The sequence below is a fragment of the Lissotriton helveticus genome, chromosome 7, assembly GCF_964261635.1.
Source record: "Lissotriton helveticus chromosome 7, aLisHel1.1, whole genome shotgun sequence".
In the NCBI taxonomy this organism is placed as follows: domain Eukaryota; kingdom Metazoa; phylum Chordata; class Amphibia; order Caudata; family Salamandridae; genus Lissotriton; species Lissotriton helveticus.
In genome coordinates, this window is record NC_136068.1 from 685,702,428 (window position 1) to 685,727,300 (window position 24,873).

The window sequence follows — 24,873 nt, forward strand, 5'->3', positions numbered from 1 at the left end:
GATCTACCACATTAGCAGAGGCTATCTGGTCTATATAAAAAATTGGAGACACTACTTCATCTGGCCTGCTCTACCTCCTTCTTTTGTTAAAAATGGTTCCTGGGATCTGTCACATTAACGGAAGAAGTTGTGGTTTCAGTAAACGCGACTGCTCCCCTTTTTATAGTCACCAGACAATTATGTGAGAATAGAGACCGGCTTTGGTTCCGCCCACATGTTGGCAACTAAAGTACATGTTTTGATTTGACAGAAGCGGTGTGCTTCCACAAAAAAGTGATAACTCTGCACACATCTGTGATTATTTTGTTTATTTCTCCAGCTGCTTGTCCTTGAACTTTCAGGTGCACACGCGGCAATCTAACGCTATTAAAGTGTCTTAGATTAGTAGATAATTTATGGTGTTTTTCTCACGCTGCAGCACAGATGGGAGGAGGGCAGTCATTAATGTAGATGATGTTTCAGTCTGGTTTGACAGTGAAACTGTCACCTGACCTTGTAACCTACACTATTATAATGTGTACATGCCTTTGCTACCACACAAATGCATAGCCATTCCACTGCTATTTACTTGTGATGATTTGCATTACCATAAAAATGTGCTTTTAAAGCCAGACTTATTGGCATTGCCAATGCTTGTTTCAGCTGTGTGTCTTGATTTTCGAGTTAACACCAAATGGCTGAAATAAATGTAGATGAAAGGTTTGGAAGTACCACAATGGAGTGACTTTTATAGAATACGGATATTGTTAATTGGCTAGGTTACCAGCATAGAAAAAGAACATTGTGATATCATCTAATTACCCCAATTTGGCCAAACCTTTATCCACGAGGCATCTTTAATTAAATTCTGATGCATAACCCCAAAACTGCTGAGGCTGGCAGTTTGGAATGGGCTACAATTCAGTTTAAAGAATTCATATACTTTATTTTACTTATTTTGTCTTGATTATAAATGTTATTGCACAGATTTCGCACCCCAACACACACCATTTAGGGCACTAATTGGCGGGAGTACTAGAGTGAGAGATTGTCACCAGAAAGTTAACTGAGGCGCAAGAAATATAATTGACTCCGTTATTTAAGGTCTAGTATAAATATTTGGTGGAAGTTGAGCTGTGCCGACCTTTCCAGTACCTTTCATTGTCTGCTTCAGGACAAGTGGGCGATAGTGTCCAGTTAATCACACTTTTGGGTAACACCTGTTCCTTTCATGGCTCGTCCTGACTTCTCGATTTGAGCAGGGCAAGCGTTTATCCTTCACATGTTGCTCCTTATTAAAGAGCAAAGCCGGTGTCCTTCGAATTTTTTGATTTGTTAACCATGATTAAAATCCAGCGAATTAGTATTTGCTGGCATTTAATGTGGTAATTAAACCAGGGAATACAGATTGCTACTATGGTGTTCCCTCAGAAGCGTTCTCGAGTGGTTTTGTTTGGTTTTCTTTTGAACTGGGCAGATTGTGTTCAGTAGCATCTGGATTGATGTGTATCCTCGTATAATGTGTATGTGTACAAAAGGGGTCTGTTGAATAAATCCTGCTAATCTTTGAGAAGGTGGTAAGTGATCACCTGCAGTTGTCTGGGACGAGGAACATGGGCATGGGGGGGAGAGGCTACTTTTCTCAAGATGGCTGTCATTAGAAAGCTGTGTGCCAGATTTCTGACACAGAACTGATCTCCTGCATCTCTTTATTTCTTTGCTTGAATACATTTTCGCCACTTAATTTCTTTCAAATTTGGTAGGCATTTAAACGAGAAAAGACGTAGCACTATGTGTGGGTACACATCCTATTGCCAGGCAGTCTGGTTTCGAAGCACTCTACTTCTCCCAGAGACCATGGACTGCGAAGTCTCCTTGTTCATTCACACTAAATTCCACAGATGACGATTAAGGGCCAGATGTACAATGGTTTTTTACAAACACAAAAAGGCATTTGCAGATGTACAAAGCCCAAATTGGGATTCGGTAACCTGTTACTGAAGCAAAGTTTGGGATTGGGAATCGGTATTTGGAAGGGGCCTGTTAACAGTATCGGCTCCTCCGTAATGGCGGAAGAGCATAAACCACAGCCTGCAGATGATAGTGATAATAACACACTGTTATCATTTTATTTATGCTGTAGTTATAGGGCAGACTTCTAAAGAATTTGGGGTTTGCCCTAATAATCCCACCACATCTGGGCAATAACTCTGGAAAACACAGAACAAAGTTATGGGTGTGAACAGATTATTAAAAAATTCCTGTGGAGACAAAATTAATTAATCCCTACCTTTGGTAATTTAGTCCCCAATGCAATCTCTTAACACAATTATGAACTCTCAAACCAAGTCTGAACCAAGGTATCAAAAAATATGTATCTTTAGCCATGCATATTTAAAGCAAAACATTCACCAAAAATGTACATCACAATTCAGTATTCCTTCCTACCCACTCTTTGTATAAATTAGTTGCTTTACGGAAACAAAAGTTCCTGAGCAATCTGTGAAGGAGGTAGGCCAATACACACTAGAGGAAACAATTCGCCCTCCACAAAGTCCAAACGTGTGTATCCAGTTTTCTTGTGTGCAATAGGTAGGGATTCATTGATTTTCTCTCTACACAATTTTTTTTATAATCTTTTCTCACTCATCTGTGTTTTCTGTAAGTATAGGGAAGGGCGGCCTGGGCATATCAGGGAGGAGGAACAGTGTACACTTATAATTGCACAGGTGTGTTTGCCAAGCCATCCTAGGCCGGCCAAACACACATGCGCACTTACATTTCTCCAACCCAGCTTTGTTACTCAGCCGGGTTGGAGAAAAACCAAAGGCTCCACTGCACTGACCAATCCTGGCGCTGCTCTCTGAGAGCAATGTCTGGGTTGGGTGTGGAGCCTGTGCTCTGAGGTCCCATCCGAACCGACAAGAGGAACAATGAGGCGGCAGTCAGTGGGAGTGGAGCAGCGCGGCAGGTAAGTCTTTAATTTTTTCAACTTTTAAATTCTTTCTCCCACCCCCCTACCCAACTCTCACCCACCCCCGCGACCACCCTACCACTCTAGATAGGTGGTGGCCATGGCCACCACTGCGGTTTAGGGCATCCCTTCCAAATACTGATTCGCATTTGTATGTACAAACGTTTTGCAACCTAAATGTGGTCGCAAAACATTTGCATTTTACCACCAACATAGAGTTGGTGGTAAGCCATTTGCAAAAGGATAGGGACCCCTTCCCGTTTGAGAATGAAAAAATATCTTTTTTTTTTAGGAGATAGCAGTAAAATGACACAGAAAACGTTTATTTTCTTTCTTTTGTTTTTTTTAATGCAAAAGGAAAACGGGCTGCATTTCTAAAAAAAAATAAATAGATTTCTATATTTAGAAAGCTGTGACCGACACGGTGGTCCGCTAACTCCAGCAGGCCATCATCCCTGTGATTTTTTGCGATTTCCAATGGCCTGCAAACTGAGCGCTACCTCATTAGTATTCATGAGGTAGGTCTATTTGCGACCCACTGGTAATCTCAAAGTGCAAAGCACACTTTCAGAAATTAGTGTTTGTGATTACCAAATACCGAACTATGACTCTTTCTCCCAGCAAAAACCAGAGACCTACAAGGCCATCTGCAATTTGGGAAGAAATTTGAGACCTGACTGTCTCCCAGTTAGGAAGCTCATAGTTGGGAGCTTGAGTATAGACCCACACAGTTAGGCATGCACTCTGTATCTCGTTGCTCTTCCTACCTTCATACTCCTAAACGCAGACCTGGTGAGAGCATCACTCTGGTCTGTGGTGCACAACATCAAAACATTTTCCACTTGGCCCACACTGCACTCTTGCAACCAAGCTCTCCCCCATGCTGCAATGTGAAATCCATTCATGAATGCGCCTAAGTGCCTCATCCAGAGTATCAAGCAATATATAAATGCAACCACAATAAAGTCCTATCCTTGCTCTTGGTGCCGCAGTCCAGGAATTAACCTCTTCCTACTTGGGTGGACTTTTTCTGGGACTAATGACGTGGGGTCATTAACAGCTTTAAAAAATTTACCTCCACAACAGAATGGGATTGATTTCTCAAGGGCCGGCATGGTTCTAGCTGCCTGATACCAGCCCGAAGGTCTACGTGACTTCGTACAATGCAAGTGGCTTAGCTCTGCTGAGAATTTGTTTAATATCTCTTACAAAGTCAACTAAGTTAAGATGACAATCCCTTTTTGAGGACTTACATAAAGCAAACCAGATTGTGTACTTTCTACACGTCTTAGTACATTCAAAATTTCCCACAAGCACCTTCAAAAATGACATTGTGCTCATGAATGAGTTTTGACGATGCCTCGGGTTTTAAAATGTCAAATTAACCAAGAAATTGAAGCTTTTTTGTATTTCAGAAAGATTTTTAAACCTTAGCACTGCAATATATTTCGAGACCACCTCACTTATATTTCCCTCCCCTTGCTTCCTTCTTAGATAATGATTGAATTTTGTCCTGGCGGCGCAGTCGATGCAGTCATGCTCGGTAAGTGAAGCAGCCAACTGTTGTAATGTGTGTTAATTCTTGATTTGGGCTTTTTGTTGAACATGTTCAGACATTCACATGCACTATCAGAAAGTAACACATTTCTCTATTTAGTTTTTTGGTTTTTATGCCTGCATGGTGGTGTTTGTGTTGGTGAGCTGCTCAACCTCTGTCCACCTCTCCTGAATGAACAATAGAGCTAGCCATGAACAAAATTAGATTTGTGGTACCCCTTCAAATGACACTTAAGAACCCAGTTTCACTCCCATGGTGAGCACCTACCCTCTGTCACCAACCTTGCCTGCAACTTTCGCTTCTAGGTCTTCTCAAAAGGTGCTTGTCCTGACAACTGTTGTGATACCCGTTTGCTTTCTAATGTGCCATCCCCTACAATAAGTTAGAGCCACTATTTGGAACTGAAACCACCTTGGCGTAGCATTTCCAGGTCACTGCTTGACAATCTCTTAAATTCGTTTAAAAAGTGATATGACCCTTATTCCAGCGTCACTGCCTCACTTAATATATTGGGATCTTCAGTTACTCCCCAACTTGTTAAGGGAGGTCTCATCCTACGAAGTTACTTACTCGTGTGTACTTATGTATATCTATGTGTGTCGTATGGATATGTGTAGTAAGGATATGTGTAGTGTGTGTTTGTGTGTGTATGTGTGGGTATGTGTATATATATATATATATATATATATATATATATATATATATATATATATATATATTTATGTTGTGATGTAATTTTGTAAAACTTTTTTCCACTGTACCAACTAGTACTTTCACACAACTGATGTTTGGAACCACATCTATATAAAACTGTAAAACGATGTGGCACCCCTGAGAAGGTTGACTATATAAAACAGCGATAACTTTTGATAATCCGAGTTCAGACCCTCCTGTCTCTTCTCACGCCACTATTTCCGAGTTTCCCAGTTAATCCTGGTGGAACAAAATCGAGTGGCGAGGCTAAAAAAAATGCCTGTAAAAACCACTCCCATGTGCCCTGTACCCAAGAGATGCACTGTGCGCAGTACAGAACATATGCATTTGAAAATGCTGGGGATGGGCAGCTATTCGAATGACAGGAGAGCTGCTGACATCAGGGGCACTGCAGCCAGGGGACCCCCCAAACCCTTCAGTCCCCCAAATTCAGCCTTCGGTCTAAGGATATTTGTGAGAGATGGGAGTCTCAAAGGCCCCTTACCACATTCTGCAGAGGGCCCCGTTCTTTAGTGGGATGCCATTGAGTGGCACTTGACGCCTAGCTCTGGTGTGCTAACTTGTCACCAGGGTTTGTTAAAAGTTAGGCTGAAAACCGTCAACATTATCGGCGCCCTCTTGCTCTCCTTAAACCTTTTGTGCGCGTAAAACAGCCGCCATTTTGGACACCATGGCTTCCCGGCTCTCGCCGAGAGCCAGCGCGTCTCTCTCTCTCTCTCTCCTAACTTCGCTGGCAACCCCCCCTTGCTTGCACCTGCCTTGAGTCATAAACCCCTCTTCGGCGCTGCTCTGCCCCAGGCCCTCCTCCTGCTCCCAGCGCGACACCTCCCTGCTTCCCCGTCATGACCTCCGGCCCTTTTGATGCAAACCCCTTTTCCCCGTGTGCCCGTTTTGTCTTCCCCGTTCCCAGGCCGACACCTAGCTCTGCCGATACCAATCTCTTGCCCCTCCCCATACAATAGGAAGCTTCCCTCCTCAAAGGACCCCCGAGATGATCAAAGCCCCCCCCCCATCCCACGAGATCCGATCGAAACCCGCACACTCCGTGAATCGGCGGAATACCCAGCTGCGCAATGATCATCACCTGTTGTGAACGGGGCGGGGACTTCCACTGTAGCCTTGTATGGGAACGGGCTGGGAAGGGGGGATTCTGAGGATGTCTTTCCGTACATCAAAGTATCAACGAGAATGTGTTACATGTAATAAAGAGATAAACTCGTGTATAAGAGGCCAGGCCTCCGGGATGCAGTTAGAGCACCTCAGAACGATACCTTCTGTCCGTTTTCGTTGTGTTCTCCTCCGGAGCGAATAAAAAACCTTGTTTCCTGCCTTCCAGTCTCCAGCGCCTGCCTCTTCAATGGTTTAACTTCTTTGTGGGTTCAAGAGGCGACATCGCCGGGCAATAATTAAGGATCTTATATTCTGGTTGGTAGTGCCCCCCCAGTTTGTATTTTTCCACAATTGGCGTCCCAAGCGTGGGGCCCATCAGCGACCCATGGATCCAGTGGGAGAGGTCCTGACGACAAAGTGAACGACTGCAACGATCGGGAACGCGTCTGTCCGATAGACCCTCGTCTGACAGCCGATCATCCGAACTTCACTGGTTCCGAACAGACCTCTCTCGAGCGATCTACGGTCCTGACTGGGAACCATCAGGAGTGCCGCGAGGATAACGAAGAAGAGAGGACGATCGGGCGCTGGATTCGGAAGTCAGGAAACTGTCCATGCGGTCCGGGTAAGGTCGTGTTACCACGACAAATTGCGAAAAAATTGCTTGATTGTTAAATACTAGTATTGCTCTTTTTTGTTTAATTGGAGATTCACTGTCTGCAAACGGAGAGACAACAGGCTCTCTCTTTGCAAGCAGTGGAGGATAGGTAGGGCAGACAACCGTGCTTATTTTTCTCCCCCACTCAATAGTCACCTGAAACTGAGCTGTTGTTCACAAACTATTGTTTCCTGGAGATTCCCTGTCTGCAAACAGGGAAGAGACCACCCTTTTTGCAGATAGTGAAAAAGGTAGGTAACGCAAATCTTTGCGGACCTACTCACTCTCCCCATTGCTATTTGTCGGTCTTTTGTTATCTTGATCCATGAGGGATTCACTGTCTGCAAACGGAGAAACAAAGGTCTCTCTCTTTGCAAGCAGTGGAGGATAGGTAGGGTAGCAGCCGTGCTTATTTTTTTCTCCCTCACCCTATAATTGCTTGAAACTGAACTGTTGTTCGCAAAATTATTGTTTCCTGGAGATTCCCTGTCTGCAAACAGGGAAGAGACCACCCTTTTTGCAGATAGCGAAAAAGGTAGGTAACGCAGATCTTTGCGGACCTACTCATTCTCCCCATTGTTATTTGTTGGTCTTTGGTTATTGTGATCCATGAGGTATTCACTGCCTGCAAACAACGTAGAATAGAAATATTCTGTCTAGTCTTTGCACCTAGTGATAAGATAGGCAGTGCTGACTTTTTAGTCCCTCGTTACGAGCCGTCATGTCTGTCTTCTCCCCACTGATTGGTAGCCTGTTTAGCCCGGACCGCTTATTAGAGATGGACCATCCAGCCCCACTGGAAGGCACCCCTAATAAGGACATGTTCATGAAGCATGGATTGACCGCTATTGCCTATAGTAAACTATGGCATAAATATACAAAACAGGGTCAAGAAAGTCAATGGCCCCTGACAGGATCCTTCGATGATGATAAAATAAAAATGCTAGAAACTGCCCTAGGTAAAAACAAGACAACACCCACTATGCTTGATAGCTTCGGCATGTGGCGAAAAGAAACTGAACAGCGTAAAAAGAAAACTGAGAGTAGGTTGGAAAAAGAGCTGCAAAAAGCAGCCCACCTAGCTGCTCAGAAACTAAAAAGGGAGATAGAGGAAAGAGAGAAAGCTAAACAGAAACTAGAAAGGGAAACGCCAAGCCAGTGTCCGGTTAGAACCCCCTCCATGCTCTACCCTGACTTGCCCTCGAAACGACAAGCCAATGAGGACCTGCTGTTAGGTCCTCCTATCATCTACATGCCCCCTCCATACGCCCCTTCTCGGCCCTTGGCGCAGCCCGCGCCACCCCCAGGTACAAACGAAGGTACCGCCGCAGCGTCGGCCCCAATGGCCTCTGTGCCAGCTGAACCCCTTGTATTAAAACCCGCATCAACGACAACGTTAGACGAGCATGAGACTCGAGGGGCTGGCCTTGCAAGAACAAACAGGCTAGACAAAGATGAGCGAGCGGGGATCGACAAAATAGCAAGGACACTGGTAGAAAGGAAGGATGATGAAGAGTACATCACAGATATGTTCAGCTCGTATACAGGGAGTCACAGACGACATTTTACCGTACGACTGTGTTATCATGTCTTGAATGCATACGAGGACCGATATCGAGACAAAGGTCCCGAGAGCCTAAGGACTCTGTACCGGAAGGTCGATATCGGGGATGAGGGCGAGTGTGATGTGTCGGACCTCCTTACGCGTACGCTTGAGGTTTTCCGCCACCTCACTGAACGAAAGCCGGGAGCTAAATCCGCGGCCCCCGTAGTGACCGAACCACCAACCGAGCAATCCAACACCATGATGCCGATACGTGAGGCTGCCCCTTACTGGGTTCCTCCTCGGGGTACAGGGACTCACGATGATGCCAACAACCAAGATGCGAAGGGAAGGGTAGTATACAACTGGGTCTACCAGCCATGGGACCGGCAAGAGATACTGACATTCCGAAAATCTCTACCCGACCTACGTAAAAACCCCACTGCCTTCTATACTGAATTGGGTACAGCCCTGGGTTCAACTATCATGACCCTGGCTGACATCGACTTGTTCTTCGGGTTATGTCTACCAGCTGATGTGTGGAAGCAAATCCGGAAAGTCGACCACCTTGAGCTGTTCGGACATACCTGGCCACAACTCGATGACTTGGACAAACAACGGGGACCAGGACAAAAGCCATTGAAATCCATTCTAGACCTCCCAGATAAAATTGTAGAGAAATTAAAAACCCTGATCCCAGAAAAGAAAGTGGACTGGTCGATAGTAACAGCCTGTCGCCAAAAACCCCAGGAGGATGTATCGGAATACTTCTCCCGGTTTGAAACGGTGTTCTCCGATTACAGCGGCCAGGACATGACCACTGCAACCGGACACCATCTGTTTGTCCAGAATTATGTTAAGGGCCTATCATTGGACATCTCCCAGAAACTACAGGCCAGCGAGAGTAGTTGGGCAGCCTCCAAACCTACAGCGATTCTTCAAATGGCCCAATATTATGAGCATCAGAAAAATGAAAACGATAGGGCGACAGAGAAAAAGAAGAAAGACTTAAAAGAGAGGGTGATGGTTGCCAAACTGCAAGGGGTGACTATAGGACGAGACCAATACCGGGGAAACTACCAGACAAACGCCCCTAAGACTGCATTTCCCCAGGACCGCACTCTGACTCCCTACAGTGGACGCACAGACCTTGGAGATGACCAGTGCGCTTTCTGCAAAGGGACTGGCCATTGGAAATCCCAGTGCCCAGTTCTCCTGGAAATGATCAGGAACAGAGACCCCAGGGATGTAGTAAACGGACCGAGACCTAAGGGAACACAACGAGGGCCCCCAAATGACGTGACTAATGACAGATCAAGCAGACCGAATACGTTCGATCGACCCAGACAGAACCAATATCAACAATCTGACTATGACGACACTCACACCTTTGCATAGGACAGCCAAGGGCGAGGGAGGGATCCAGTCGAGCTCTATGTTGACCAGCAGGGCCCTTATGTCACTGCTAAGGTCCTGGGTACCAAGTCTCCATTTCTGGTAGACACTGGCGCAACACGTAGTGCGTTATCTAAACGACTGATTCCAAGGGCACCCTTGTCTGGCTCACTCATAACATCGACAGGTTTCGATGGAACGCCCTCCACCAACCCTTTGTCTGCCCCGATTCTCTTTGACGTAGAAAACAACACCACCGACACCACGTTCTTGCTTTCCTCCAATAGCCCTGACGCCATTATGGGACTTGACTTACTGAAACACTTCCGAGCGACGATTAGGTGTTCTCAAGATGGAGTTCGAGTGTTTCTTTACGACAACCCCGTTCTGCTTAAACATTGTTCCCCCCGACACATGTTTTCCATCACCGACGTCGACGCGTCCCTGCTTGACACCCTGCCTCCGTATCTGTGGGCCAAAGCGGATTCGGACGTAGGGCGTATGTTAATTGACCCAGTGCACATTACTGTCCGACCAGACGCAACACTCCCAAAACTCCCACAATATCGGATATCGCCAGAGGGCGAGAAGGCATTGGTAATGATTATCCAGTCACTGATAGACGCAGGAGTGGTAGAGGAAGTGGTTAGCAACGTTTGCAACAGCCCTATCTTGCCCATTATCAAGAAACAGGGAGAGGGAGATGAGAAAGCATACCGTTTCATCATCGACCTCCGAGAGATCAACAAAGTGGTGGTACCCCAGTACCCTGTGGTCTCAGACATCACCACCATCCTGACCTTGATTCCATCCACTGCCACCACCTTTTCCGTCATCGACCTCAAGAACGCTTTCTTCTCCATCCCCATCCACCCAGACAGCCGATATCTCTTCGGCTTTACCCTAAAATCCCGCTCATATAGGTTTTGCCGAGCCCCTCAAGGCTACACGGAGAGCCCTAGCATCTACAGCCAGGCCCTCAAAAGGCAACTAGACCAAGTCCGGTTACCCGACGGGGTGGTGTTGGTACAATATGTCGATGACATCCTTTTGGCAGCCGACACCACCCCTCTAGCGGTTACCGCCACCATTCAACTCTTGCACTTCCTTGCGGAAAATGGCCACAAGGTCTCCAAGAAGAAGTTGCAATTCTGCCTACCCCAGGTCACCTACCTAGGCCACCTTCTGTCCAAAGATGGAAGGAAACTCACCCCTGATCGAATCCAGGCCATTCTAGACACCCCTGTCCCTAAAACCCAGAAGCAGGTTCGCTCCCTATTAGGCCTCACCTCCTTCTGCCGACAATGGTTGCCAAACTTCAGCCTCGTTGTAAAACCACTGCTCTCTCTCTTGAACAAAGACGTCCCTTTCCCACTCCCTTGGACTCCTGAGTGTCAAACCTCCTTCACAGAACTACGAGATGCCCTTTGCTCAGCCCCTGTCCTGGGTACCCCTGATTACAGAAAGCCCTTCTCCCTTTACACTCACGAAAGGGAGGGGTGCGCTTTATCTGTCCTGACCCAGGCCATCGGTCCTAAGCAACGACCGTGCGCTTACTTCTCTGCCACTCTTGACCCTGTCGCCAGAGCCTTGCCTGCCTGCCTTCGAGCTGTAGCTGCTGCTGCAGTCTCTATCCGACAGAGTGAGGGGATTGTACTCTCGAATTCCCTCACGGTACTGGTACCCCATGCAGTCGACACCCTCCTGAACCAAACCAAGACGCAACATCTGACGAGTGCACGACTGACTGGATACGAACTAACCTTGCTTGCCCCCCATATCACCCTGAAAAGATGCACCACACTGAACCCAGCAACTCTGTTACCCTTGCCAGAGAACGACCCCAATGTGCACCCCGTACATGACTGCGTGACTCTTACGGACGAACAGACCAGGAGTAGGGTCGATCTCAGAGACACAGCTTTCCCTGACCCCGACGGGGAGTTGTGGGTGGACGGTTCTTGCATCAAACTCTCCGATGGTACCACTTCCGCTGCCTATGCAGTCACCACAGCTCGAACTGTAGTAGAAACAGCCCGCATCACCCAGCGATCTGCCCAGGCAGCGGAACTGATTGCTTTGACGAGAGCCTGCATCCTGGCAACAGGAACCACGGCGAACATTTACACCGACAGCCAGTATGCCTTCGGGGTGGTTCACCATTTTGGGCTCCTCTGGAGGGAGAGAGGATACTTGACCTCACACGGCACACCCATCCTGCACGGGGATTTAGTCTCCGCCTTAATCGAAGCTGTCCTCCTCCCCAACAAACTTGCCGTTATCAAATGCCAGGCACACAAGAAGGTGACAGACATTATTGGACAGGGAAATGCACTAGCCGACATCACCGCCCGAACGACAGCAGAAAATAGAACGACAACACGTATGTACGTGACCAGGTCACAAGCGGAAAACTGGACTGACGCCAAGGACACAATTAGAGACATACAAATGGCTAGCACACAACACGAATTGACTGAATGGGCACGGGTGGGATTGAAAGACGATGAAGGCTGCTGGCGGACAAAAGACACGAACAGATGGTTGCTACCTGATTCATACTTGATTCCCATATTATCCATGGCACACTCCCCAGCCCACATAGGATCAGCCCCCATGATCGAACTTGTCTCCAGGGTTTGGCACAATGACAAGATCCCAGATTCCGCCAAACGCCTGGTCCAACAATGCTTAATATGCCTGCAACACAACCCCGGGAAGGGAACTGTAGTACCCCGGGGGGGATTTGGGGTCCCAAACCACCCATTTGAAGTCCTGCAGATGGACTACATCCAGCTAGACAGATGCCAAGGCCTGAAATATGTACTTGTCGTGGTGTGCGCATTTAGCAAATGGGTGGAAGCATATCCGACCCGTGACAACACCGCTATGGCCACTGCAAAGGTCCTGTTAAAAGAGTTTTTCCCCCGTTATGGCCTCTGTCGTGTTTTATGGAGTGATAATGGCCCCCACTTTGTAGCCAACGTTATCCAGCTCATCCTAAATGGGCTGGGTATCAAACAGAAATTCCACGCAGTCTTCCACCCTCAATCTGCTGGGCTGGTCGAACGACACAACGCCACACTAAAGCTTAAACTGGCCAAAATAGTGGCTACGACGGGCCTGAAATGGCCAGACGCCCTCCCATTGGCATTGCTATCGATGCGCTCTACCCCCACCCGACATCACTTAACCCCTTATGAAGTTGTCTTCGGTCGACCCATGAGCGTCTGGTCTGCCCCGAAACCAACGTCCATTCATGACGTTCCGGATGTCCTAATGTCTGATTATCTGTACAAATTGACTGAAACTTTGTCTGTCCTTCATCAGCAGGTGCGGCAGGCCATCCCCGATGCTTCCAGGGGTCCGGGTCACGCCATCCAGCCGGGGGACTTCGTGCTGATCCGAAACTTTCAGCGATCAAAGAGTTTGGAACCCCGGTGGACGGGCCCCTGGCAAGTGCTGATCACCACTCGGACCGCACTTCGAGTGGAGGGGAAGAAACACTGGCTGCACGCTCATCACTGCAAAAAGGTCTCTCCAGCCCTGGCCACGACAGACACCGTCAACACCCAAGAAGAGCTCCTGAACCGGGACCGACCATCGTTGAACTGCTACCCGGATACAGAGACACTTGAACTTTCAAAACATCCTGACCCCACTGTGCCATCTCGAGAAGGGTATTTCCTGCGTCGAAAGGAGGGAGCTTCGGCTAAGTAGGCCACGGACTAGGTTAAAGAATCTCAGAACGGTGACCCAAACTACCAAGGGTTACCTGGAGAGAAGCTAAAACTGAGTCTGTGGTCCTGCCCACTACCGAGCACCTTGAAGACGAAGATGATGGAAGCGCCAGATAAGAAGATGATGGAAGCGCCAAACAAGAAGCCGACTGAGACAACAGGAAATACCCGCTACAGAAATCCGAGAACAGACAGACTCCATAGCTCAAAGACAATTGCACTCTTCACCGTAATCCTCCTCTGTTTTCTCCTCATGACTACGCTCTGGATTATGGAAGAACACACACCTGCTCACGAAACATTCCTAACCACTGCTCAGCCTACCACCATGAAGGAACATTATCTAATTTCGCTCTCTCCTCAACTAAGAGAGAGGCGAAAGGAGTTTTGGAACAACTCTTTCGTGCAGCTACTTCACCAGCACAATCTTGCCACCAACGCCACCAACTGCTGGATCTGTGGGTTGCTACCCCATGCCACTGGACATTCAATACCATTCATCCCTTCACCCTTCTCCGTCCACGGCTCCTGCCTTGCCTGGCTGATCCTCCTGCAAGAGAGCTATACGGAAAATGCCACCTCCAGCAGAGCTGCAGCACATTCTTCTCATGGGGCCGGGCGAAACAAGACAAAGACACACTTCTGCCCGCTGACCCCCAGCGACTCAATCCAAATGGACATTCCGGCCAAAGAACGAATCGAAATGCAGGTGTTCAACAATCCAACCAGACCCACCTTCTCCTATCTGCGGAAACGAACGGCTGCCACTCTGACTGTAGCCCTGACGGTCATCAACGTCACAGGCCACATGTGTGTAGAAGGACGTGGGACACAGCTGGTGGGTCACAGCGCTTGCCGCTTTACCAGAACTTTGGACTCCACGGATCCACCTTCCTTTGTGTCATCCCCAAACATGTATTTCATCTGTGGCACGAAGGCCTACACCTGGCTCCCCAAAGGCTGGGGGGGCACTTGCTACATCTCCTTCGTCCTTCCTCCAACTTATGTGGCCCCAGCGAATCACCACAGGCAAAAACGAGCAAAAGACGTTGAGCAAGCCGACTCAACAGGAGCACAGTTCCTCGATGCTATGAAAGGACTCGTCCCCCTCTGGGGCCCGATGGCAAACAGCCGTGCCATCCGACATTTGACTCAGGCAGTCGAGACAACCATGAACATCACAGCGGGCATCTTTGCCAACAACACTGCCGAGCTCCAAGCGGTCCGTTTGGTGGCTCTTCAGAACCGCCTCGTTCTAGATGTAGTTCTGGCGGACCGTGGAGGAGCATGCCGCATTATTGGGGCCAGCTGTTGTACATACATACCGGACAACTCACCCTCAGTGTACAAAGCCATCGAACATCTTCACAGACTCTCTTCGGAAGTCCACCAAGAGCAAGAAGGATGGTCGCTTGGTGGTTGGTTCTGGGACACCGTCAAAAGCTGGGGCTGGAGACTGCTCACCATTATCCTGATTCCCGTAGTTGTAATATGTGGCCTATGCTTAGGAATTCAATGTTTGCCACCTATGTGTTCTTTATGTGCGAGTTGTATTTTTCCCAAAACTGTGGACATTGGAAGCGAACATATGAGGGCATTATATGATACCGAAGTTAGGAATTTGATGAAAATTGACATTGAGTAAGCAAGTTGGCTAGATATGTTGAAAAGGGAGGACTGTTAAAAGTTAGGCTGAAAACCGTCAACATTATCGGCGCCCTCTTGCTCTCCTTAAACCTTTTGTGCGCGTAAAACAGCCGCCATTTTGGACACCATGGCTTCCCGGCTCTCGCCGAGAGCCAGCGCGTCTCTCTCTCTCTCTCTCCTAACTTCGCTGGCAACCCCCCCTTGCTTGCACCTGCCTTGAGTCATAAACCCCTCTTCGGCGCTGCTCTGCCTCAGGCCCTCCTCCTGCTCCCAGCGCGACACCTCCCTGCTTCCCCGTCATGACCTCCGGCCCTTTTGATGCAAACCCCTTTTCCCCGTGTGCCCGTTTTGTCTTCCCCGTTCCCAGGCCGACACCTAGCTCTGCCGATACCAATCTCTTGCCCCTCCCCATACAATAGGAAGCTTCCCTCCTCAAAGGACCCCCGAGATGATCAAAGCCCCCCCCCCATCCCACGAGATCCGATCGAAACCCGCACACTCCGTGAATCGGCGGAATACCCAGCTGCGCAATGATCATCACCTGTTGTGAACGGGGCGGGGACTTCCACTGTAGCCTTGTATGGGAACGGGCTGGGAAGGGGGGATTCTGAGGATGTCTTTCCGTACATCAAAGTATCAACGAGAATGTGTTACATGTAATAAAGAGATAAACTCGTGTATAAGAGGCCAGGCCTCCGGGATGCAGTTAGAGCACCTCAGAACGATACCTTCTGTCCGTTTTCGTTGTGTTCTCCTCCGGAGCGAATAAAAAACCTTGTTTCCTGCCTTCCAGTCTCCAGCGCCTGCCTCTTCAATGGTTTAACTTCTTTGTGGGTTCAAGAGGCGACATCGCCGGGCAATAATTAAGGATCTTATATTCTGGTTGGTAGTGCCCCCCCAGTTTGTATTTTTCCACAGGTTCATGTATGCGACAGGAGGAACATAGATTGAACACAGCTCTGAGAGCCTATTTACTTTCTACAGTTTCCACTTCTGGGCCTTCAGGACCTATAGGAGTGCGTTGAAGGGGTTGAAAGTGTGACAGGTGATCAGTCCCATGACTGCATCGGAGTTCAGAAAACTGTGATATCACAGCTGCCACCTCGGTGTTGTCACTTCTGTCCCTACAGGCTGTGGTTTCATAGAACACGGACATTCTGGATCTAGATGGGACAAGCCTCCAAGGGTACTAACTCATCTATTACTCAAGCCTTACATATCCTTCCCAAAGTTTTATTCCGCAGCGTAAATACCTGCTCTGTCCTGCTATTGCTTAGGGACAGGACGGTCCTTCAGGTAAGACGCGCGGATCAATGAGGAGTATAGGCGCTCCTGTTTATCCTGGGACAAAGTGTTTTCTTTTTGTGGAGGCTGTTACTTTAAAGCATGTTCAAATGATCCTTATGCGTGTGGCTCTTTTCTAGCCTGTGATATGCTGGCTGGTCTCGTGTACGGGCAGATCGACAAATTGCTGCCTGGGGGTTCTTTAGCTACCCCTGCCTGCCCTGTCCACCTTCTGATGACAAAACCCTTCCACTGTTCCTGCTGCTGTATTAATTTAGTGCAATCTCATGCCTTGTCGGCCCCCACTCTCTGCGGGACCATAGTTCTGTAGTAGGGGATCTCTGTGTATAGTCATAATCTAGTGAATAGTCCCGTCCATGTGCGTGGACCCCGGAGCAATCAAAAATAATCTCTTACAGTGTCAAAAAATGCAGAAATGCATAGACACTTAAGAGAGAATTTAAAGACAGATAATGCAGCAAAAAAGGCTACACTGTCCAGTACTTCAACTAGAAATTACACCACAAAATCCACAAAACAGCAAAGCCTGTACAGATTTCCCTTGCTTAAAAGCAAAATCCCTCAGGAATGATAGAGAGAAGAACCTGGACAGACAAGCCCCATAGGCTGCCATTATGTGGCTTAAATAGGATACTGTGCCTTTAAGGAACCTTCCAGAACCTTCTCCCAGTATCCCAGAATGCATAGCAGGTCCAACTTAGTTTCAGTTCTTTTTTCCGGCTCCTGCAAGCAGGACCCTGGAGCATTGAGCTCTCCCTTTTCAAGGGTTTTGTTGGTGTTTTTCACTAAATTCGATTTTTTTGTGCTTTTAAAGTACTTTGGTGACTTTCTTCTTGGGTTCTGCGCTCTTTTGTTGTCCATAATGCCAGCATTATTTGACAAATGCCCGGAGTGCTCCAGGAAGAAGGCCAAGTCAGACCCCATGAGGTCTGTATTCTCTGCCTTCCCTCTTCCCACATCCCTGAGGATTGTGTGATCTGTAGAGGCTTCTCTGGCAGGACCCTGAAGGACAGACGGAAGATCAGACTTCAGGGACTTGAAGAAAGAAGATTGAAGGCTCGAGGTGGGTCTGGAGGGGCTTCTACTGCCCATGCTGTGGCCTCTGGGGGGCTCCCCAGGGGCAGGAAGTCCAGCTCACGCCCAAGCTCTCCGTCTGGGTCAGTGGCGATGACCACGACGTCGAGAGGAAGGTCCACGGCCAGTTCCCGGTCTCCCCAGGGCTCTGGGTTGAGAAAACGTCGTCCGTCGACGTCGAGGGACGTTTACAGGCCGCCGTCGAAGCCGGTGTCGATTTCTTCGTCGTCGGCGTCGAGTGGACGACATCGGAGGACCCGGCGTCGGCGCTCGCCGTCGAGGCGACACCGCCGTTCGCCGTCGAAGACATCGTCGTCGAGGGGATCCTCGTCGTCAAGGTCGCCGTCGAGACGGGAGAAGTCTCCGGCGCCGAAGACGTCGACATCAAGACATTCAAAGAGATCGACGTCGAGGCGATCCAAGAGGTCGACGTCGAGACGTACGAAGAGGTCGAGGTCGCCGTCGAGGCACCATCGCCCGTCGTCGAGATTTCGTGGTTCGTCCATCTGGTCGGGGTCGACGTCGAGGAGTGTGGAACGGTCGACGCCGAAAGGCCGCTCGACGTCGAAGGACCCACGGTCGTCGTCTGGGCACCGATCTTCGGCGTCAGGAGGTCGTAAGGCCAGGCCCAGGACTGTGGGGGGCTCCCCACAGTCCGGACGGGATGATGGTTCGCCGGGAACAGCGTATTCTGAGGTATATACCCCGAAGAAGCCTTCTGCACCCCCTCCTCTGCCTCCTTTACCAAGGGGTCCACCTCCGAGGGCTCCGACCCCTCCTCCTCCGTTGCCTCCTCGGCCGGCTCCGCAGGCCCCGGTTCCGGTTACTCCCCCTCCCCCGGTTCCACCGAGAGCGGTGTCGATGCCCAAGTATCCGACTCCGCCGAAGAAGACTCCTAAGTTGAAGGTTCCTCTGCAGCCTAAGGCTTCCGAACCAGGGAGGCCGACGGACCGTCCCAGGCCCAAGAGATCGAGGTCTCGCTCGGGAAGGAGAGACAGATCTAGGAGTGGACGCGGATCTTCCTCGAGATCCGGGCATCGCCATAGGAGGCGTAGGTCCAGGTCACGTTCTGCCTCTGGGACCCGTTCTTACTCGCCTACGCTGTCTGATTCGCCGGAGACTAGAGTGTCTCCGATAGACGATATTGGCACATTCCAGGAGGTCCTCCTGCGTGGGGCGGCGAAGTTGGGGATCAAGGTTGAAGCGCCTACACCTTCTACTTCTGTGATCTTTGAGACATTACATAAGAAACACTTGTCTCGCCCCCTACTGCCTTTGGTGCCAGGACTCCTCGAGCCGGCTGAACAGCTCTTCCTAACACCGGCAGTGGTGAAGTCCGTGCCTTCCAGGCTCCTCAAAAAATACAGAGCTCCAGACTCGGACCCAGCTTTCTTGAGAAAGGACCCGGTACTGGATTCGGTGATTGTGACGGCGGCTCGGAAGCTTCATGCCACCTCCCCTGCATCCACTGTGCCTCCGGATAAGGAGAGCCGCTGGATTGACTCTGCTGGACGGAAAGCGTGTGGTACGTCCTCCTCATCGATGAAGGCCGCCCGTGACTCGGCGTTGTTGGGACGATACGACCGCGCACTGTGGGACTCTATGGAGCAGTTTGCGGACCTTGTTCCTCGAGACCGCAGAGAGGACTTCATGGAGATCGTCCAGGAGGGGATGCTGGTCTCTAACCAGGCCATCAGCGCCGCGGCAGATATCACCTTGCTGTCTGCGCATGGATACTGCCACGGGATTAATCCGAGGCGCCATGCTTGGCTCAGATTGACGTCACTTAAACCGGAAGCGCAACAACGTGTGGCGAATCTTCCGTTTTCCGGAGACACCCTCTTCGGAAAACACGCAGATGACGAGATGGCCAGGATGAAGGCCGAGGCGGAGACCCTGACGGCGGTGGGCTTGGAGAAGCCCAAGGAAAAGAAACCCTACCGCCAGTTCCAACGGCGGTTCGGGTCACAGGGTCGTGGAAGGGGACAGTCTTCTGGGCAACATCAGCAGCAGCAACAACAGCAGCAATACAGAAGACCCTTCCAGAAGCGTCAGAGGGGTAGAGGGACTCAGCAGTCCTCTGCCGCGACCAAGGGCCCGGCCGGGTCTCGACCCTGAGCGGTTACTTCCCCCTCGTCCGTTACCCGCTCCGGTGGGGGGAAGCGTTCAATTTTTTCTGGCAGAGTGGAGAAAAATTACTCAGGACAAGTGGGTGCTGAATATTGTTTGCAATGGATACAGTCTTCGGTTCATCAGCCCGCCTCCATCGATCCCTCCGGTCAGCTCGCAGTACCAACTGCGCGAGCTCCAGGCGGAGGCAGACATCCTGCTAAGGAAAAGGGCGATAGAAGACGTACCTCCGTCTCAAAGAGTAAGAGGTCTTTATTCTCGGTTCTTTCTTGTCCGCAAGAAGGACAAGAACGAGTTCAGGCCTATTCTGGACTTGCGACAGGCAAACAAGTGGATTCGCAGAGAAAAGTTTCGCATGCTGTCGTTGCATCAGATCTACCCTCAGCTGCAACAAGGAGATTGGATGTGTGCCATAGATCTACAGGATGCATACTTCCATGTGCCAATTGCATGCAAACACAGGAAGTTTCTGCGCTTTCAAGTCGGCACCAATCACTGTCAGTACACGGTGCTTCCCTTCGGGCTGAAGTCTGCACCCAGGACATTTTCGAAATGCATGGCAGTGGTAGCGGCACACCTGAGGAAGAACAAGGTGTTTGTCTACCCGTACCTGGACGATTGGTTGATCAAGGCCTCCTCCTTCTCGGAAGCTCAAGCACACTTCCAGAAGACGTGCGTTCTCTTGAACAAGCTGGGGTTGCACATCAACATGTCCAAGTCTGTCCCGACTCCGGTCCAGTGCATCCAGTACTTGGGAGCCTCCATCAACACGCTGTCAGCAAGCGTGTCTCCTTCGGAGGAGCGACGTTTATCACTCCTTCGGAAGGCTCAGACTCTCATGTCTACTCCATCTACGACAGTGAGGACGGTGTCTTCTCTGCTGGGATCGATGGCCTCGTGTATCTTCCTGACGCCACATGCGCGGCTGCACATGAGACCGCTGCAGGAGTGCTTGGAGGATCAATGGGACCAGAGGAGAGGATCTTGGGACGACAAGATACGACTGTCTCTACATGCTCTTCAGTCTCTGAAGTGGAGGTGCTCGAAGGAGAATCTCCTCAGAGGGGTTCCCTTCCACAAGGACATTCACACACAGACTATCGTGACGGATGCTTCTCTCCAGGGCTGGGGAGCGCACTCCGGAGACCTGCAGATTCAAGGGACGTGGTCCCAGACGGAGGCCACGTACCACATCAATTTCCTGGAACTCAGGGCTGTGCACTTGGCGCTGAAGGCTTTTCACCCGTCCTTTCAGACCAACTCTCTGCTTGTTCAGACAGACAACACGACAACGATGTATTACCTCAACAAGCAGGGGGGCTCAAGATCGCGCACTCTGTCGCAGGAGGCGCAGGCGATCTGGCACTGGCTTCTGGCTCGAGGACTGTCGATAACGGCCACCCATCTGCCAGGTGTGCAGAATGTTCAGGCAGACGAACTGAGCAGACTCATTCAGGAAAACCACGAATGGGTCATAAGCGACGAAGTTCTGGGAGAAGTCTTCGCAAGGTGGGGAACTCCAGACGTAGATCTGTTCGCCACCGCCGAAAACAGAAAATGCCGAGGCTTCGCCTCCAGGTACTACCAGCCGGGGACGCTGGGGAACGCGTTATGGATCAACTGGTCGAACAGCTTTCTGTACGCTTTTCCACCAATTCCCCTGATTCCGGCGGTGCTCATCAAGCTGTCCCAATCCAGGGCGAGAATGATTCTGATTGCCCCGGAATGGCCCAGACAGTGGTGGTTCACGGACCTGCTTCACCGGTCTCTCCTTCCTCACATGAAGCTGCCGTGCAGGCCGGACCTTCTCACGAAGTTCGGGGGGCGGATGGTGCACCCCAACCTCTCGTCTTTGAGTTTGGCGGCATGGCTCCTGAAATAGTGCAATATGGCCATCTGAATCTCCCAGAGGATTGTATGGACATACTGAAGGAGGCTAAGCGACCTTCCACTAGGACTTCTTATGCTTACAAGTGGAAGAGGTTTTGCATCTGGTGCAAGTCTAAGAACTTTAACCCTACGACATGCAAGGAAGATGTCATCCTTCCATATCTACTACATCTGGCGCAGTCGGGCCTTAATGTCCATTCCATTAAGGTTCATCTGGCCGCTTTGACTGCCTACAGGAAAGGCCCTTCACAGACTTCCTTCTTCCAGATCCCTGTGATCAAAGATTTTTTGGAAGGCTTGAAGAAAGTGTTCCCTCCTGTCAGGCTTCCTTCGCCTTCGTGGGACTTGAATGTGGTGCTGTCCAGATTGATGAAGGAGCCTTTTGAACCCATTCATAAGGCTTAGTTGCAGCACCTGTCCTGGAAGGCGGCGTTCCTCGTGGCCATTACATCGGCCCGCAGGGTGAGTGAGATTCAGGCGTTGTGTTGCCAAGAACCTTATACTGTGTTTCATGCTGCTAAGGTTGTTATGCGTACTCACCCTAAGTTTCTTCCCAAGGTTGTTTCTGATTTTCATATCAATCAGACTATCACTTTGCCTACGTTCTTTCAGAATCCGTCATCTCCAGCGGAAAGGTCTTTACATTCCCTGGATGTGAGGAGGGTGCTGAAGTTTTATCTTGATAAGACTAAAGATATTCGTAGGTCAGACCAATTGTTCATTAATTATGGCTCAGTCAGGACAGGTCTTGCTACCTCTAAACAGTCCATCTCGAGGTGGATTGTGTCCTGCATACAATTGTGTTACTGCAAAGCTAATAAGACCTTAGGGGGTAAACCTAAGGCTCATTCCACCAGAGGCAAAGCTGCCACGACAGCTATGCTTCGTAATGTTCCCTTTGCAGAGATCTGCAAGGCGGCCACTTGAAAGTCGGTCCATACCTTTGCTAAGCATTACTGCCTGGACACTGATGCCAGGGCAGACGCTCAGGTTGGGCAGGCTTCGCTGCGGAATTTGTTCGCACAATAGTGGCGTAATTTCATATTCTCCACCGCCGCTTGATGTGGGGATGGGCTTGCCATTCTATTCACTAGATTATGACTATACACAGAGATCCCCTACTACAGAAGGAGTAGTTTCTGTCCTGTAACTCCAGTTCTGTAGTAGGGGTATCTCTGTTATAGTCATAAGCGCCCTCCCGCCTCCCCGGTGGAGATTTGTTCAGGTACATAATGCTACAGGTCTGGCGTTTTTGCGCCTTCAAAAAGAACTGAAACTAAGTTGGACCTGCTATGCATTCTGGGATACTGGGAGAAGGTTCTGGAAGGTTCCTTAAAGGCACAGTATCCTATTTAAGCCACATAATGGCAGCCTATGGGGCTTGTCTGTCCAGGTTCTTCTCTCTATCATTCCTGAGGGATTTTGCTTTTAAGCAAGGGAAATCTGTACAGGCTTTGCTGTTTTGTGGATTTTGTGGTGGAATTTCTAGTTGAAGTACTGGACAGTGTAGCCTTTTTTGGCTGCATTATCTGTCTTTAAATTCTCTCTTAAGTGTCTATGCATTTCTGCATTTTTTGACACTGTAAGAGATTATTTTTGATTGCTCCGGGGTCCACGCACATGGGCGGGACTATTCACTAGATTATGACTATAACAGAGATACCCCTACTACAGAACTGGAGTTACAGGACAGTAACTACTCCTTCCCAATGGGATGCCGACTTTCCATCTTCTCCTGCCCATCCCTCCAAACTGGCCCACTACCTGCATCACCTGCCCCTTTCGGGCAGTGCCATTTCTGTCAGAGCCCTGCAGTGAGGCTACCCAGCCGGGGCAGTGTCTTGTAGCTGCTTGCACACTGCTTGAGGTTTGAATGCTGGCCTCTGAGTTTTTTGGACTTCACCAGGAGCCTTCCCCTCGACCACACTGCCTTCGCTGTCCGTGCTCCGGAGCCTTCAACATGGCTGCCACGCCGTCCCCGGATCCTCCTGGAAGGCCTCTCCACACCTCTCCACACCTCTTCAGTGTTGCACCTTGCTCCATTTGGAGTGTTAACTCTGGCTTAACTGTTGTCTACGTTTCCAGAATAAAAAAGCATCTGTCCTACAATAATCGTCCTGTGGACTGTCCTTTGCGGATCCCACTCGTGCCCTGTGGTCCCACAGTCACAAGCCTGCAAGATGCTGTCATGATTTTACCAAACACCCCAGTTGACATCCCTTAGAACTTACCCTCAAAGTAAGGACCCAAAGCGCAAACTTTGCTATTTGCTTTATTTTATTTATTTATTTATTTGTGAATTTCTTAAGCGCGGGCGAATCATCCCGAAGGGGATCTCTCGGCGCTATGGGAGAAAGCACAGAGCGGCAGGGTCATCTAGAACAACCAGGTTTTCAACAATTTCTTAAAAGTTGGTAAGTCGCTGCAGGCCCTGATATTTACTGGCAACTTATTCCAGTATCTCGGAGCTAGATGGCAGAAAGCTCTGCCACCCTTTCTTACTCTGTGTATTCTCTGAGTACACAGAAGGTGGGCATTGCTGGATCTTAGCTGTCGCGCTGGCTGATACCACCTGAGTTTGTTTCTAAAATACACACGTCCCTTCCCCTGAAGAGATTTGAACCATGCCTACATTTTAGATTGGATTCTTTTTTCAGTGATATTGCAAAAGCTGGAATTGGATCTGTTTGTAAGTGGGATTACTTTCTTTTACTCTTGGTGCAACGCTGGTTGCGTTAGCTATCGAGAGCGCGCGCTGTTTGCAAGCCCCGCCCACCCCGGGCCTCCCGCCTCCTGTAGCATGCAGTCAGTGTGCTTTGATCACTCTTTCAAACACGCTCTGAAGTGCCTGCACCCACACCTGCTTTGAATCGCAGCTTTCAAAAGTTCTTTCAACTTCAGATTTCTTACAAAGAATAAATGAAAGGCGACTGCCCTCTGAGACTGTCTTTTGTCCCTCTCAAACAATTACTTTTTTAATTTTAAATGCCCAGCTGGCTTGTGTAACATTACACCGTTCGCTCATCCATCGTTTTTCATCACTTTTTCTCTTTTACGTTTTGGGTCAGCATTATAAAATGATATAGCCCTAACATCCTAAGGGATTTCATCCAGCCCTCATTATCCATTTGTCTTCCTCCTCCTACAGCTTACAGG

The 24,873-nt window shown here is 49.4% G+C and overlaps 1 protein-coding gene across 1 annotated transcript in view; it reads left to right on the forward strand.

The window, feature by feature from the left end:
• STK10 (serine/threonine kinase 10) overlaps positions 1-24,873 on the forward strand; it is a 375,502-nt gene that overhangs the window by 223,581 nt on the left and 127,048 nt on the right. The window contains exon 3 of the mRNA XM_078653004.1: positions 4,448-4,496. Coding sequence (XP_078509130.1) covers positions 4,448-4,496 — 49 coding nt within the window. The remainder of the gene's footprint in view (positions 1-4,447; positions 4,497-24,873) is intronic.